The following is a 16,973-nucleotide window of genomic DNA, read 5'->3' on the forward strand; positions in this document are numbered from 1 at the left end:
ATACCAAATATGGAACTGAATTAAATTTATAAAAACAAGAACCATTCCCCAAATGATTAATGGTCAAAGGATATAAACAGGCAGTTTTTAGTAGGAGAAATCCAAACTATCCATAATCATATGAAAAAATATTCTATTGATTAGACAAATGCAATTTAAAACAACTCTTCCAGGAATTCTTGTTGGTCTTGGTTACAATTAGCATTTTTGTTTGTAGCTGTTTTTACATTGTTGCCTTTTGAGTTTATGTCTGGGCTTCCCTGTCATTGTAATACCTTTTTTATGATCAATTTTGTTGTAGGTATACTAGTGAATTATTGATGGACTAGCAAAATAATCTGACCATTCTGTACTACAATTTGGAATTATGCTCAGGGGGCAATCAAACTGTGCATACCTTTAAACATCAATAGAATTTCAAGTTTGGTATTCCAAAAAGATCATAGAAAAAGGAAAAAGGCCATATATAAAATAATATTCACATCGGCTCCTTTGGTGGCAACAAAGAATTGAAAATCAAGGAGAGTTTCATCAACTGGGAAATGATTGAATAAGTAGTAGCTTATAATTGTGATGGAATATTATTGTGCTATAAGAAATGACAAGAGGGTAGCTTCAGCAAAACATGGCAAGACTCGTGTGAACTGACACAAAGTACAGTGAGAAAAATTGAGAGATTATTGTGAACTGCACAAAATCAGCAATATTGTAATGATGATCAATTGTGAAAGACCTGCCCTCTGTGATCAATACAATGATCCAAAATAATTTCAAAGGGCTCATGGTGAAAAATGCTTTCCACTTCCAGAGAAACTGAGGCACTATGATTACAAACTGAAGTATAATTTTTCTCACATTTCAATTGAAAATATGATTAATATGGATAAAGTATATGTTGTGCATGATTTCACAAATATAAATGATATTCTATTGGTTGCCTTCTTAAGTAGAAGTGAAGGACAAAGGGAAAAAAATTGTCACTCAAAATTTAAGAACAAAAGAATGCTAACAATAAATTTTAAAATGTCTTTTTTTTTGCTGAGGTAAATGGGGTTAAGTGACTTTTCCAGGGTCACACAGCTAGAAAGTGTTAAGTGTCTGAGACTAGATTTAAACTCAGGTCCTCCTGACTTCAAAGCTGGAGCTCTATCCACTTCACCATCTAGCTATCCCCTGAAATACCTTTTTTTTTTAAAGAATTGCTTGTTCATATCCTTTGACCTAGCAATACAATTACCAGGCATATGAATTAATAATATCTTTATCTATTAGGGGAAATAGGTCTTGCTCTTATATATGTATCAATTCCCTATATATATATATATCTTAAGTAACAGCTTTCTCAGAGAAACATGTCAACAAAGATTTTTTTTTCTTCCACATTTTAACTATTTCCTTTCTAATTTTTTTTGAGGAGGAGGCAACCAAGGTTAAGTGACTAAGGATTGATTTGAACTCATATCTTCCTGATTTCATGGCTAGTGCTCTATCCACTGAACCACCCGGCTTCCCCTTTACCTTCTAATTCTAATGAAATTGATTTTATTTTATTTTTATTTTCTTCATTGAAGCTTTTTATTTTCAAAACATATGAAAGAATAATTTTCCAACATTCACCCTTGCAAAACCTTGTATTCCAATTTTTCTTCCCCTTCCCCCCATCGCTCCCCTAGATGGCAAGTAATCTAATATATGTTAAACATGGTAAAATACATATATATGTAAATCGAATATAGATATACCTATTTACACAATTATCTTGCTGCACAAGAAAAATCTGATCAACAAGGAAGAAAAAATGAGAAAGAAAATAAAATTCAAGCAAACAACAACAAAAGAAGTGAAAATGCTATATTGTGATCCACACTCAGTTCCCACAGTCCTCTCTGTGTATAGATAGCGCTCATCATCACAAGATCATTGGAACTGGCCTGGTTTATCTCATTATTGAGAAGAGCCACGTCCATCAGAATTGATCAAGAAGATATAATCTTCTTGTTGCCGTGTACAATGATCTCCTGGTTCTGCTCATTTCTCTTAGCATCAGTTCATGTAAGTCTCTCCAGACCTCTCTGAAATCATCCTCCTAATAGTTTCTTACAGAACTATATATAATGTAATGTATATATAATGTAACTATATATAATATAATGGAATATAAAATATATTCCATTACATTCAAGGACCATAACTTATTCAGCCATTCTCCAGTTGATGGGCATCCACTCAGTTTCCAGTTTCTTGCCACTACAAAAAGGGCTGTCACAAACATTTTTGCACTTGTGGGTCCCTTTCCCTTCTTTAAGATCTCTTTGGGATGAAAGCCCAGTAGTAACACTGCTGGATCAAAGGGTATGCACAGTTTGATACTTTTTTGAGCACAGTTCTAAATTGCTTTCCAGAATGGTTGGATCAGTTCACAACTTCACCAATCAGTGTCCCAATTTTCTCACAATCCCCTCCAACATTCATCATTATCTTTTCCTGTCATCTTTACCAATCTGACAGGTGTGAGGTGGTACCTCAAAGTTGTCTTAATTTGCATTTCTCTGATCAATAATGATATATGACTAGAAATGGTTAATTCATTTTATTTTTACAGAAGTTTTTCAATGTTATTTAATAAAAATTGTCTATTATTTTTTCTATGATCTTCCCTATAACTTGTTTAAACACTTTCCCTATCAATATCTCTAGTTGTGAACAAGATCTCATTCTATGTTCTTTAAATATTTTTAATAATATGACCTTTTTTATTTAAATCATCAATATTAATTTGGAGCTTATTGAGGTATGGAGTATAAGATCTCAGTCTACAACTAATTTCTGTTAGACATCTAAATCTTTGTCCAACTCACATATCAAAATAAGAAGGTCAGTGAAGCATTTAAAAAAACATGCAAAGCAGAGAAAAAAACACAAGATTTGTAGGGATATAGCAAAGCTGAAAATTTAAAACTAACAAGATGAATTTATTATTTGCTTTAGGAAAAAAAATCTGTTAGTAATAGAGGCTCATGGTTTCATGTACAATTCCTGTTTCCAATTCTTTGCATATGGAAATGTTCATGTTAGTTAAGGTTTGTCAGGTACAGAATAATAAAATGTAACAACATAATTTCATAACAGGTCAGAGTTGCACCTTATCAAACCAATTTTAAATGAGTTTAGATTTACCACTGTTTAAATTATTATCAAAAGTCCTTAACGTGAGGGTTTTTTTCCCAGCTTGCTACTGCTATCAGATTATAACAAAGAAAATGCTTATTAAGCACTTACTGTGTGCTAGACACCATGAGGATAAAAATATAAGCAAAAAAACAGACATAGATATCAAGGAGCTCTCATTCTAACAAATGAAGACAACACATAAATGAGGTACTTGGCTGGGGGGGCAAGAGGGGGAGTGGGACACAGAGGGAGAAAGTAGTTTAGGTAGGAAGAGAGATGGAATATTAATGAACATGGCAGTATGGGGACTTCCTCAAATGGAGGTTTGGAAGAATTCATTGATCAGAGAAGGAGGCCATTGGGGAGTTCATTGACTCCAATTCCCCTATTTTACAAATAAGGAAACTGAGGCAGGTAATTGCGTGATTCACCCAAAATCACACAGCTAGTAAGCAGGCAACTAAATGGCCCAGTAGATAGAGTGCCTGGGTTTAGAGTGAGAAAGTCTTAGTCACTCATTAACTGTGTGACCCTATCCTATTTGCCTCAATTTTCTCATCTGTAAAATGAGCTGAAAAAGGAGATGTTTAACTGCTCTAGTATCCAAGTGAAGAAAATCCCAAATGGGATCATGAAGAATCAGATATGACTGAAATGACTCAATAACTAAAATAAAGTTTTTGTGGGAGGAACAAACTCAGATTTTCCTAAATCTCATGTCTAGTTTCTATTTACTATGCTAACTAATAAAAGGAGAAGGCAAGGCAGAGTCCCCCAGGAAATAATATTGAGCCCCATTTCCTTCCACACATATTCTTTCTTTTCCTTCCATCTCTTTTTTAATAGACTCAACACTAAGTTTTGTTTTTGTGAAGTTCTTCTCTTCTAAAATTGTATCACCAGATCTCATAACAAATAATATCTTTATTTCATTAGGTTTTCTCCTTAAATTTGACCATTTTTTCATTCTCCCCGCTAGGGGAACATCCTCTCCTTTTTGCTGTTTCTTCCAAATTTCTCCTGTTTCTGTAATTACTGGTTCTGTTGCAACCATTCCATAGGTTAGGAACAGGGCTGGAAATGGAGAGAATGCATAGTCTTCATGATGCAGAAAGGTGGTGGGCAAGTCCTGGTGGTTTCTAGAACTTTTCTCTTTGGTAGTTCTGACTGGATCAGATTTTGAACCAGATAAAAGCAATTTCCAAACCACTCTCTGCATGGGTTCACATGGGGCAGAGTTTAAGCCAGCAAAAGGGGACCAAAAGAATTTTTCCCTTCAAACATAATCCTGAAAGAGGATACCAGCTGGCCAAAAAGTCCTCCAGACCCTTCACACTGGCCCACACTGGACTTAGTGGTGATCTGTGCTGACAGTGTGGCTTGTTGTTCAGTGGTTAGGGCAGAGTGATTATATTATGGGAATTTATTTTCCTTCATCTGTTCTCTTTGTTGATCTTTAGCTTTGCTTAGCAATTTTTTTTGAGATGTTTCTAAAATAAATTGCAATAGTATGAAAACTTTCAGGTCTGGGGTTTTTGAGAATTTCCATTATCTTTTTTATTCTTTTTTCTTACATTTAAGTCAATGAGTTCTCTGTACATCTACATTAGTATCTGTAGACATCTCTTCCTCTTCTTCAGTCATTTTTGTGGTCAACAGAATTTTACTTTTGAAACTGAGACCCCAGTCCTCTTAAAACCAAAAAATTTTGTTTAAAACACTTTACTGTTTAGAATACTGGCCATGAAATCCCATCTATCCTTTCTTGGAGCTTTTTGAAATGAATTCTCACAAATTCTTGGGTTGAAATGCCTATTAGAGATGTCCAAAGAAAGATGATCCCATGCACAAGAGAGACCTCTGAGCACTGTTTCCATTGTCTGTGCTGGACTGGAAAGATGTAAGAAATTAATTTGGAAAAATTAGCTGAGATTGAGTTACAAAAAGACAAGGAGGAAACTGCACAAAACTTCATAAAAAGACAAAGTCAGAAACATTTTGTCTTGTCAGTCACATTTATGCCCTGGGAAGACTCAACTTTGGACATGGATCATCTGTTCTATTATATGGTATCACTCATTTAGCAGAGGATGAGAACTAGACAAAATGAGTCATTAAGGATGCCCCTCCACTTGCAAGGTGAAGAGTACCCAGAACTAGTATTTAGATAATGACTACATCATCATGTACCTCGACTACAGGAACTGATCAGCTGGTTCCAAAGCATCTACCAAAAAATGCCACAAAATGCAACCAAAAACATTTGAAAGCCTTCTATATTGTGTATCTCACCAATTTGATCATAAAACCATGTGAACCATTTTCAAGTTCCCCCTCCCATCAAATAAAATTTGGAAAAGACATGACATATTTTGGCTTCTTAATTGTACACTCAAGTACACTCATGTGACCATTCTTTCAAAAGTTATGCAACAGCAATGAGAAGCTATAATATGAGATGTTTATTCCTCTAGGTAAAGACTCTAGCACTCTTTCCTCCTACTACTACAAAAAGTAGAAGGGCATTTGCTTCCTCTCACGAGTATTTGCTAAAAGTCAGTGAGCATTCAGATTAAAAAAGACTATATAATTATATATAATAAAAATACTAGAGACTATATGACCAAGGGAGGAGACCAATAGAACTCCATTATCCCCCAAACACAGACACAACAACACTGATGAACCAGTGGCCATAAAGTCACCTCTAGTAGCAGATATCCAATACCTATTTGAATTCTGCCAATCCTCCTTGCTAGTTCTACAGTATCAGTATACTGAATAATCTCATTACATTGAAGCAGGCAGAGTGATAACCAAGAAGGCTTGATTTTTACCATGGATGGTTAAATGAATGAATGAAAAGGCATTTATTAAGCAATTACTATGGTGCTAGGCAATGAACTAGATGCTGGTGATACTAATACAAAAATAAGAAAATTCCTATCCTCAAGATACTTCTAAACTAATAGAAGGAATGTCCAGGAAAGGAAGTATTACTCTGGAAGTTTCAGGAATTTATTGTACTGGTATGCTTTTTTTTTTTAAATTTATTTAACTTAAGAAATTTTGCTTACCTCAACTTAGGCAAAAAAGTATTTCCATTACATAGAGGAAAAGGATGATTGTACGTGAAATTGCAAATCCATTATGAATTTGCTATTTCTTTTAAATATATAATAAAATTTTTGAAACTTTATTTTCCCCCTTTTTTCTTTCCTCCCCTCCCTAGAGATGGCTATCATTAGACACAAATATGTCTGTGTGTATGTTATGCGTGTATGTGTGCAAAAATCATATAACAACTTTGAGTGACTAAGTCATTTTGACTCTTGTAAATACCTAAATTAACTACAAAGGACCTATGAAGGAAGATGCTATCTGCATCAAGAGAAAGAATTGATAAACAAAAATATGCCATGTACTTTCAAATGCAATTATCATACAGATTTGATTATCATTTCCAGAGAAAGGGGTAGAAAGTCAGGTTAAGAGATGGCTAATGCAAGAGACAGATGCTATAGGAATGGGTAAGGAGTGCACTTGAAAGGTGAAGCAGAGAGTATTTTGTCCCACTAAAGTAGTTATATAAAAAGCCTGTTCATATCTCGTCTTATCAGTACCACATATCAGATAAAGGAAAAACAACATTCCCCAGGAAAAGCAGTGGAAGTGGAATTCAACAAAATCAAGGAAACTAGCTACACAGTAACCAAGACTATATAGCCAAGGATTATTCCCAGCAACCCAGGAATTTTCCATCCAGTCAATGACATGGAATTTATTGGCTTTTTGTTATCAAAGGTACCCAAGAGTAGCAAGTTATCAGCTCGAAATAAAAACAAAAAAGGGATCTTTAAAGATTATCAGGTTTCTTGCCAAAGAGAAATATGTGAAGAAGGCAAGATTTCTAAAATAACATCCATTTATTTAAATAAAGAATATGATCTAGCTTCTCTCTGGCCACATTCTAACTCTTGTCAGATACCGAATAGCTTTACGGAAATATCTCAGCATTTTTTTTACTTAGTAATCCATCCAATTAATCAAACATTCAGAAAAGCTCTCTTCATCAATCCTTAATCTTGAGGATTTATTTTGTTTCCCCTGCTCCATACCTCAATTAGATATGATTGGTTGCTAGTTGGAAGCCTGTTTTTCATAAATGTTCCAACAAAAGTCTTCAGGGTGATATTTAACAGTGTTTGCATCCAGAACAAAAAGAAAAAAAATGGCATTTTTATGAATGCAGATTTAGAGGTTGGAAGGGAAGAGGGACAGGGCTGGCAGGTATGTGGAATATCTCTTCCTTTGGTTCTAAAATGGGCATCATATGGGCAGCCAATTCCCCACCTGACAAGTGTCTATTCTGATCAGGATGGTTGCATAGCACAAGTTCCATGCTCACCCAGTCCCTGTTCTTTCTGCCCACAATGACAGCTGAGAATCTATTTTGAGTGTTATCAGCAATGGTGTGGACAGCCACTCACAAGGGATTAGGCAGAAAGCACTCTACCATCATACTGAAGTTACCAGGCAGACAATAGTCATCAAACAACTCTGAACAGGAGTGTTTAGTTGAATGTAGATAGTCTCATGTCCCATATTCACATATGGTCATTCAAAACAAAACCAAGACAAATCCTCCAAGATTGGCTACATGTCTCCTTGAAACTACAGGGAAGTTGTTTTCTTTGCTCATCATACATTTCCATTTATAATAACTTTAGTAAAGGACCCAAAAAGGACTGTTCAAAGGAAATCAAAGGCCATAGACTTAATTTGATCATATACTGAACAAACCATTTCATCCCTTAATCTTCCTTCTCTCACCTCCTTTTTTGGTGAAAAAGACAAAAGCAGAAAATGCATGAAAGAAGATTCTAAATAAATTTCCATTATTATTGTCATTATTATATTATGTAATATTATCATCAGATTAGGATTGATTATTATTAGCATTAATTAATTAGTATTAGCATCCAGCACATACTAATAGACCTAAATGCTGAGATCAATGATCTAAATGTCTACAAGGGAAGGAAGGATGACATGATACTGAGAAAGGCAAACAGAAATAGTGTCCCAAAAATAAATCAGATCACCTCAAAGATAAAGGTAACATCACTAAGGTTAATGGGCCCAGTGTTCAAGAAGTAAAAGAGTCAAACTTAACAGCTCAAGGAAGTTACATTGGTCATATAAGCCAAAATAAGCCCTACTACATGAATATATCTGTAAGAAGCAAGAGTTCCAGTGCTTAAGCCCACTTGTATCAAGTTATGAACACTGATTTTTAAATGTTTTGTTTGCTCAGATTGTTAAATTTACATCTTGGAAATCAGCAAATGTTAAAAAAATAATGCTGACTGATGACTTAAGAAAGTGATGGAAAAACCATTAATGAGGTAGGTTAAGGGTGTTATAGACACATTTATTTTCAGAGAGCTGGTTGTTAAACATATACAAGCACACTCCTGAGTCTAGGAAAACCAAAGACTGCTCCACAGGCAACTCTATCCATACTTCTAACTCTGCTTCCTCTTCTAATTCCTGATGAGTACTAAAGTAACAAACTGTCTGCCCTTGAGCATTCTGAAAGAATCCAGCTATTTGATAAAGGAAAGAGATTCATCATCTTCCACTTGGATAAAAGTGATGGACAGGGCTTTCTAATGCTTACCCAGAGAAGAGAGTTTCCTTTCTCCCTAAAAATACAAGCAATATTCACACAAAAAGAATAGATTGAAAAATACTTAGCCAGAATGAGAAGATTTAAGGGACATATAACGATGGTCATTAAGGATCTAAAAGGCTGCCAAAGAATAAAGAGATTAATACTAAAAACTGGCATTTATATAGTGCTTTAAGGTTTCCAAAATACTTTACAGGCTATCCTCACAAGTAATAATACTATCCTTACTTTGCAGATAGGTAAACTGAGTCTAGGAATAATTAAGTGACTTGCCCAGGCTCACAGATCTACTATGTGTTCAGAGGTCACCTCTGAACTCAGATCTATCACCAGCCTCACTGGAGAGGAGCAGATCAATGAGAAAAAGTTTGCAAAGAAGCCAATTTAGATTTAATTTAAGAAAGCTTTACCCCCCATTTTATCAATTAGAACTATCCAAAAGTAGAATGAGTTGTGTCAAGAGACAGTAGGTTTCTCCTTCCCAGAGGTCTCTAAGCAAAAGCTAAATGATAACTTTTCAGGTGTCCCATAGGGATTCTTTCAGGTAGACCCGATAAACTAATGCTGACAGTCACATTTAAGCTCCATGATTCTTATCACCAAGCCCCTGTCTTGGCTTTGTCAATGAGCTCAGTGATTTGTGTAGGTAACCTGGGCTAGGGGATTATACCGACACTAAGTCAGGAGAAAGGATCCTATGCCCTTCAGCAGGAGGGATCCTCAGAAGATGATCCTGATATTCCAGAGCAGCAACATTCTACTTTGCTCCTTTGGGAGGGTTGGAAAGGCCAAACTTTAGGCTTTCCACTACAGGAGTTCAAGTGGGAGAAAACTCTTATATCCTCAAAATTTCTTGTTTAAGTACTCACCAAGAATGAATTTTCTAATGGGGTCTGAGTATAAGTACTTCCTTATTTCCTCAGATACTTACTAGCTGGGTAACTTTAAGCAAATCATTAGCCATTCCCTGCCTCAGTTCCTCTTTCATAAAAGAGAGAAAGTTTTAATGCCCATCTCCCAGGTTCACTATGTGGATGAAATAAGATAATATTCCTGGCATCCCCTAGACTTAAAGTATACTAACCATTGGAGTAGATGGATGTCAAGAGGGGCATTAGACAGGTGAGTAATACCACTCTACTTCTAAATGACCTTATGGTTCACTGACTATTGACCAATGGAACTTGACATTGCAGGAAAAAGGGACCTGTAGGGACAACTCCAACTTACTTCTCAGGAGCTATATCCTTGACTTCCCATCTTCCCTCCTTATCCATAGGCATTCTCTTATAGATGAAAACATCATTATTTCTTCCTGGGACAGCCAACTCAGCTGAAATCCCAGAACTAACCTTAAACATCATGTGCATCACATCCAATTATTCAGCAATGCACTGTAATGAGCTCTCTGTGCAGAAATTAGAACACTGGGTAAGAAAGCCTTGCAGCCTGGAGTTACATCGAAACATTCCCTAATAACCTCTGGAGGAGAACCAGAAAGGAAGAGAAAAAATTCCCTTCTCTGGGTCTACACAGGCTTCTTTGGAAATCACCTTCTCTTAAAGGTTCTTCTCCCAAGGCAATTGCAGGAAGGTGATAATAAGGATGAAAGGGAGACTGGGTATCTGCCAACTCCATCTCCTTGTGTTACTGTCTATATTTTGCTACCATCGACATTCTTGGTGCTAGCAAAAAAAAGATTTTTTAAAATAAAGAGAGACAAGAGATTAAGAAACTGGCTAATAAACCACCATAAATTCAGTTTTCTAGCTTCATTATTCTCTCTTGCAAGATATAAATGATCTTTTGGGGGAATAATGATTAGTGACTTCTAACACATCTTCAGCAACTCAACATTTCTTCCTGCTCATCAGGGATGAGTCAGTAGGCACTTATCAGGGAGTAAAAAATGCCAATGGAATGAATTTTTTTCTGTCTTGTGAGAATAGAAAAGAGACTTCTCTGCTTCATGTAGGTCAGGAAATCCTCAACTATCACCAAGTAACAGCAATCCCTTACCTTTCATTCACTTTCACCAAATGGAATCCAGAAAGATTTACTTCAATATGGAACCCAGTTTCCCAAATGCTACCTTGCACCTGACTTAGCTTTTCCAGTGATTTTTAACTGGATCCCAAAATGAGTTCCATTCCCCTATTCCTGCCTGGCTAACTGAATGGTCTTGATGTATGTCTAAGCTATGAACTTCACATTTTTTATGCCATTTCAGATAGGCAGATAAATTTTTTGTGACCAGGGCAAAAGGTGAAAGAACCGGGAGAAAATGAAGCAATTCAGCCTCAATATTTTCAATAACAGCCACAAAAAAAGATGCTTTGTTTTCTGAAACTAGAGCAGAAGCAATTTTCTAAACCCACAATATTTATATTGCCACATGTAATGAAACAATAAATGAAAAACGGCTTCATTGTAGAGTTAAGACAATTGAGAAAGGCATATCCCCTCTTAGCCTACTTCTTTCATATAAATGGAAAAGTCTAATAAACCCCAGATCAGTAAACTGCAAAAGAGCCTTTAGTCATGATTTAAATCATCTCTCAAACAAGGTGTTTTCTCAATTCTCCTCTACCTTGTCTATATGTTTTATTTATTTAGTGATGATGTTTCCTCCAAGGAAAATAGAAGCTCCTTGAAGGCAAGAATTATTTCTTTTTTTGTTTGGTTTTTTTGCTGAGGCAATTGGAGCAAAATGACTTGCCCAGGGTCATGCAGCTGGGATGTGTTAAGTATTTGAGTGTAGATTTAAACACAGGTCCTCCTGACTTCAGGGCTGATCCTTAATCCACTGTACCACCTAGCGAAGGCAAGAATTATTTCATTCTTGTGTTCCCATTCCTAGCTCTTCATAAGGTACTTGGAACATAGTGGCTTTTAATAAATCCTTGTTGATGGAATATGGTTTGCATAATTGAACACATATAACCTATACCAAATTGCTTCCCTTTTCAATGAGAAGTAGAGAGGAAAGGAGAGAACTTGTAACTGAAAATTTGAAAAAAAAATGTTAAAAATTATTTTTACATGTAAGGGGAGGAAAATATTAAATATATAATTTAAAAAATAAATCCTTGTTGAATGGAAATTAACTTGACAATAAGTATTTAATAAAAAGAAAGTCAAGACATAAAGAGCCGGCCTATAAGCAAATGAGGAAAACAAGGGATAGTCTGTCTTTCAGATCTGTGGAGAAGGAAGGAATTTAGGGTCAAAAAAGAACTAGACATTATAAAAGGCAAAATGGATAATTTTTATTATATTAAATTTAAAAGATTTTGTAAAAAAAAACAAACCAATACAGCCAAGATTAAAAGGGAAGCAGAAAACTGGAGGGGGGAAATTTTACATCCAAGGGTTCTGATAAAGGCCTCATTTTTAAAAGATATAGAGAATTGACTCAAATTTATAAGGATATAAGCCATTCTCCAATTTAAAAATGGTCAAAGGATATGAACAGACAATTTTCAGAAGAAATAAAGCCATTTCTAGTCATGCAAAAAATGTTCTAAATCACTATTGATTAGAGAAATACAAATTAAGACAACTCTGAGGTATCATTTCATACCTCTCAAATGACAGGAAAAGATGACAAATGATAGAGGAAAAATGGAGAAAATTGGGACACTAATGCAATTAGTGGAGTTGTGAACTGATCCAACCATTCTGGAGAGCAATTTGGCACTATGCCCAAAGGGCTATCAAACTGTGCATATGCTTTGATCCAGCAGAGTGACTACTGGGCTTATATCCCACAGAGATCTTAAAGGAGAGAAAGGACCCATATGTGCAAAAATGTTTGTGGCAGACTTTTTTATACTGGAAACTGATTAGATGCCCATCATTTGGGGAATGGCTAAATAAATTACGGCATATGAATGTAATGGAATATTATTATTCTATTAAAAATGATAAGCAAACTGATTTCAGAAAGACCTGGAGAGACTTATATGAACTGATGCTAAATGAAATGAGTAGAACCAAGAGAACATTGTACACAGCAACAGCAACATGATGATCAATTATGATGGATTGGCGCTTTTTAACTGTGAGGTGATTTAAGCCAATTTCAATAGATTTGTGATGCACAGAGTTATCTGCATCTAGAAAGAGGCCTCTGGGGACGGACTGTGGATCACAACATACCATTGTCACCTTTGTTTTTGTAGTTGTTTGCTGGCTTGTTTTTTTTTTTTTTCTCTCACTTTTTTCCCTTTTTTCCTAAATTTCCGTGTGCAGCATGATAAATGTGGAAATATGCATAGAGGAATTGCCCATGTTTAAACTATATATTGGATTATGTGCTGTCTAGGGGAGGGAAGAGATAGGAAGGTAGGAAGAGAAATTTGAAACACAAGGTTTTGCAAGAATGAATGTTGAAAAATATTTTTGCATATATTTTGAAAAGTAAGAAGCTATTTTTTAAAAAAGTAAGTAAAGAAATGACTTTTGGGGGGAAAAAACTAATCTGGAATAGGTAAGGGGAATGGTAGAGAATGAGAAAGGAAAGATGTTTTAAAAAAGTATTTTGAGGATAAATTACTAATAACTATTTGGAGGGAGAAAGTTTCATAACTTTTATTTTTATTTTTCTCATAATAATGAGAGAAATGTAAATTAAAATAACCCTGAAACTAAGGGATATAGTGAGGGAAAGATTATGTCCCTCCCCCAAGTGATGAAGGGAAATGTTAATATGTTTACTGTTGCTATACTTTTGAAGTAAATATCCTTCTGTAAAAGCTAATTTGATTGTTAAATGGTGGTTAAGTAGTGTTTAAATAGGACTGGAGTACTTGGGGCTCTAAGATTAGAGGGATAAGTCGGGGGGCTTGGCCGATGTTGGAGCCAAGTCCTCCTCGATCCTTTAAGGATACTGGGAAGATACCTCCAGGGTGCAGGGTGAGGGCAATGTGGAAATGTAACACCAGGCTTTCAAGCAGAAGGGGCCAGAATAGTGACTTCCATTCTGTCATCAAGCTAGACAAAATTCCAGAAGGGGTAAAACTGATGACTAAGGAGGCCGTGGGGAAGGAGGCATAGAAAGAAACTGCTGTGAATTGGTTCCAACATGCTGGAAAATAAACTGGAATGATACAAATAAGACTACCCACCTGTTTATATCCTCTGACCTACTGAACATATAATCCGAGGAATTTATCACCAGATAGAGCATACCCCCATATACCAAACTTTCCAAAGAAAAAATACATGAAACCAGACCAAAAAAAAAAGCTGGAAAATAATATATGTTTCTCCCTTCCCATGAGGAATGGTTCAACAAATTATAGGAGGGGTGGGGGGAACTGGCCCTGGAATTTCATCAGAATAGGGAACATTGGAGAAATGAACTCCAATCCTATTCAACTTCTATTCAACTACTCAACAGCTGGATTCCTTTTTATAGGGGAATATTTAGTTCAAAGGTAATAACAAATGTACAAATACCTCCCTGCAATACCTAGAGAGGACGCAATTCTCTCTATCTCCTTCAGTGTCTGGGTTGTTTTCATTCAATTCACATTTTTCTAATTATTAGTGCTGTAGATTCTTTTTTAAACCTGCCCCCTGAACCATGAAGAATAGTAATTATTCTGCAATATGTAATTGTATATCACATATAAGATATATATCATGTATAATACATAATAAACAAAACATAATATATAATATATATTATATATAATTCTGGTATTTTTTTCAAGCTCTGTCCAAGATCACACTATTAAAATTTGGATTCAGACCCAAGTCCCATGAGCTCTTTCCTATCAATGAACAAGCATTTCTTAGGTATCTCATCTGCACTCAGCAATGTGTATTGCTGGTAAAAGGAAAAAGAAAAGGAAGAGGAGGAGGAGGAGAAGGAGAAGAATCTGACATTCCTAAAAATCTGGCTAAAATAATTTCTATTCTTTCTTATAAAATCACCAAGAGCTCTCTATGAAAGTTCTCCCACCTATCCAGAAATCATTTTCTTTTTTAAAATTATTCATTCATTCATTTATTTTTAATACACATTGCTTTATGAATCATGTTGGGAGAGAAAAATCAGAGCAAAAGGGAAAAACTCTGGGAGAGATAAGAAAAAAAGAAATAAATGTAGCATGTGTTGATTTACATTCAGTTTTCCTACTTCTTTTTCTGGATGCAGACAGCATTTTCTGTCCAAAGTTTATTGGAATTGCTTTGGATCTCTGAACCACTAAGAAGAACAAAGCCTTTCATAGTTGATCATCTCACATTCTCGCTGTGTACAATGTAATCCTGGTTCTGTTTGTTTCATTCGTTGTTTCACTCACTATCAGTTCATGTAAATCTTTCCAAACCTTTCTAAAATCAGCTTGTTCAGCCAGTTCTTTGTTACTACAAAAAAGGACTGCCACAAACATTTTTGCACATGTGGGTCCTTTTTTCTCTTTTTTGATTTTCTTGGGATACAGACCTAGTAGTGACACTGCTAGATCAAAAGGTATGCACAGTTTTATAACCTTTGGGCACAGGTCAAACTGCTCTCGAGAACGGCTGGATCCGTTCACAACTCCACCAACAATGTATCAGTGTCCCAGTTTTCCCACATTCCCTCCAATATCTATCATTATCTTTTCCTGTCATCTTAGCCAATCCGACAGGTGTGAGATAATAGGAAGCAATCATTTTCAACCAACCTGCTCCTTGGCTTGCTCTGTCACTATCTCCATAGAATTCAAGTTGATATTCAATGGGATGTGCACAGGGACGATAGATGGTCCCCAGTGACATCAAACTCCATTTCTCTTTGCTGGTACTGTTCCCCCAAACTGCAATGCCATCCTTCCTTCCTCCACCTATCCAAATCCTAGCCATTGTCTTACCACCTGCTTGGAACGGGGGGACTAGATGATATAGATGTCTTTCTCTTTCCTAAATTTTCCATAAAATCTGTATCACACAAGTTAGAATTTTATTAAATCCTCTTGGTGTTCTCTACTTTAAGCTAAGTCCTTTTTGTCCAAATAAATACTAATACTATTAAGAGTATTACACTTTGGGGCTGCTAGATAGAGCACCAGCCCTGAAGTCAAAGGGATCTGAGTTCAAATCTAGTCTTAGACACTTAATACTTCCTGGCTTGTGTAACCCTGGGCAAGTCACTGAACCCCAATCACCTCAGCAAAAAAAAAAATTATACTTCTTTTCTGGGCACACAATAGGGACATAATAAAATATTATTAGCCTGAACACAAGAGAACATTATTATCAACATCAGCTTTCTAGCTTTAAAGTCACAGAGCACAATAATCTTGAGGTGGATGCTTACCTTTGGCACGATCTGTACTTTGAACAGTATATTCTGGAAGGAGTATCCATCACTGGCTTGTAGGAGAATGGCATCAGAGGTCCTGGCTGAGCCATCATGTGTGTAATAGAGAAGGCCCCTAGCCAGGTCATCCAGCTGGAACCGATGGACCAGAGCCCCTGGATCACGTAGTGGCTGGAGGAGTCGGCCGTAACTAGGGGCATTTACCACCTCCACTACCACATCTTGTGGATTGTCATCATCCCGGATGTCCAGCAGCTGGGTAGTGATGGGGGCACTTTGTCCTGTGCTGATGCGAAGAGCTTCATTCTTCAGCAGATAAGGGGCCTGCAAAGGGAAGAGAAATGACTTAGTGGATTTATGAGTCAAAATGTCAAGAGGAAAATATTGCCGGTTCAAGAGTGATGACCAAATATATCACAAGTTGCCAAACCATGTTTCCCAGAAAAGTCTCAAGTGAAAGAGAAGACTGAACTGAATTTGGATGGCTGTTCTCATAGAATGGCCACCAAACTTTTACCTATATTTTGGAAACCCAGAAGTTTCCCCAGATGGGTCAATTTTATAGCTTAAATATCAAGGGGTATTCTATGAGCACATGTTCTATTGGAATGAAACTGGTTCATTTGCTTGGAATAATCCTGTGAAGTGGGCTTCCTGGTCAACCATATTAACAGTTCTAGCAAATGATGGAAGAAATGGCAAGTTTAGAAGTATGACTTTTGAGGGTAAGGGATTCCATTTGGTCATTCAATATTATTTATTCCAAAAAATTACCCTGGCATGGGTTCTGTC

General features: G+C 36.1%; 1 protein-coding gene across 1 annotated transcript in view; it reads right to left on the reverse strand.

The window, feature by feature from the left end:
- Nucleotides 1–16,973, reverse strand: part of FRAS1 (Fraser extracellular matrix complex subunit 1) — a 360,951-nt gene that overhangs the window by 167,469 nt on the left and 176,509 nt on the right. The window contains exon 27 of the mRNA XM_051966720.1: nucleotides 16,179–16,505. Coding sequence (XP_051822680.1) covers nucleotides 16,179–16,505 — 327 coding nt within the window. The remainder of the gene's footprint in view (nucleotides 1–16,178; nucleotides 16,506–16,973) is intronic.

Source organism: Antechinus flavipes, chromosome 6, assembly GCF_016432865.1.
Source record: "Antechinus flavipes isolate AdamAnt ecotype Samford, QLD, Australia chromosome 6, AdamAnt_v2, whole genome shotgun sequence".
Lineage (NCBI taxonomy): Eukaryota > Metazoa > Chordata > Mammalia > Dasyuromorphia > Dasyuridae > Antechinus > Antechinus flavipes.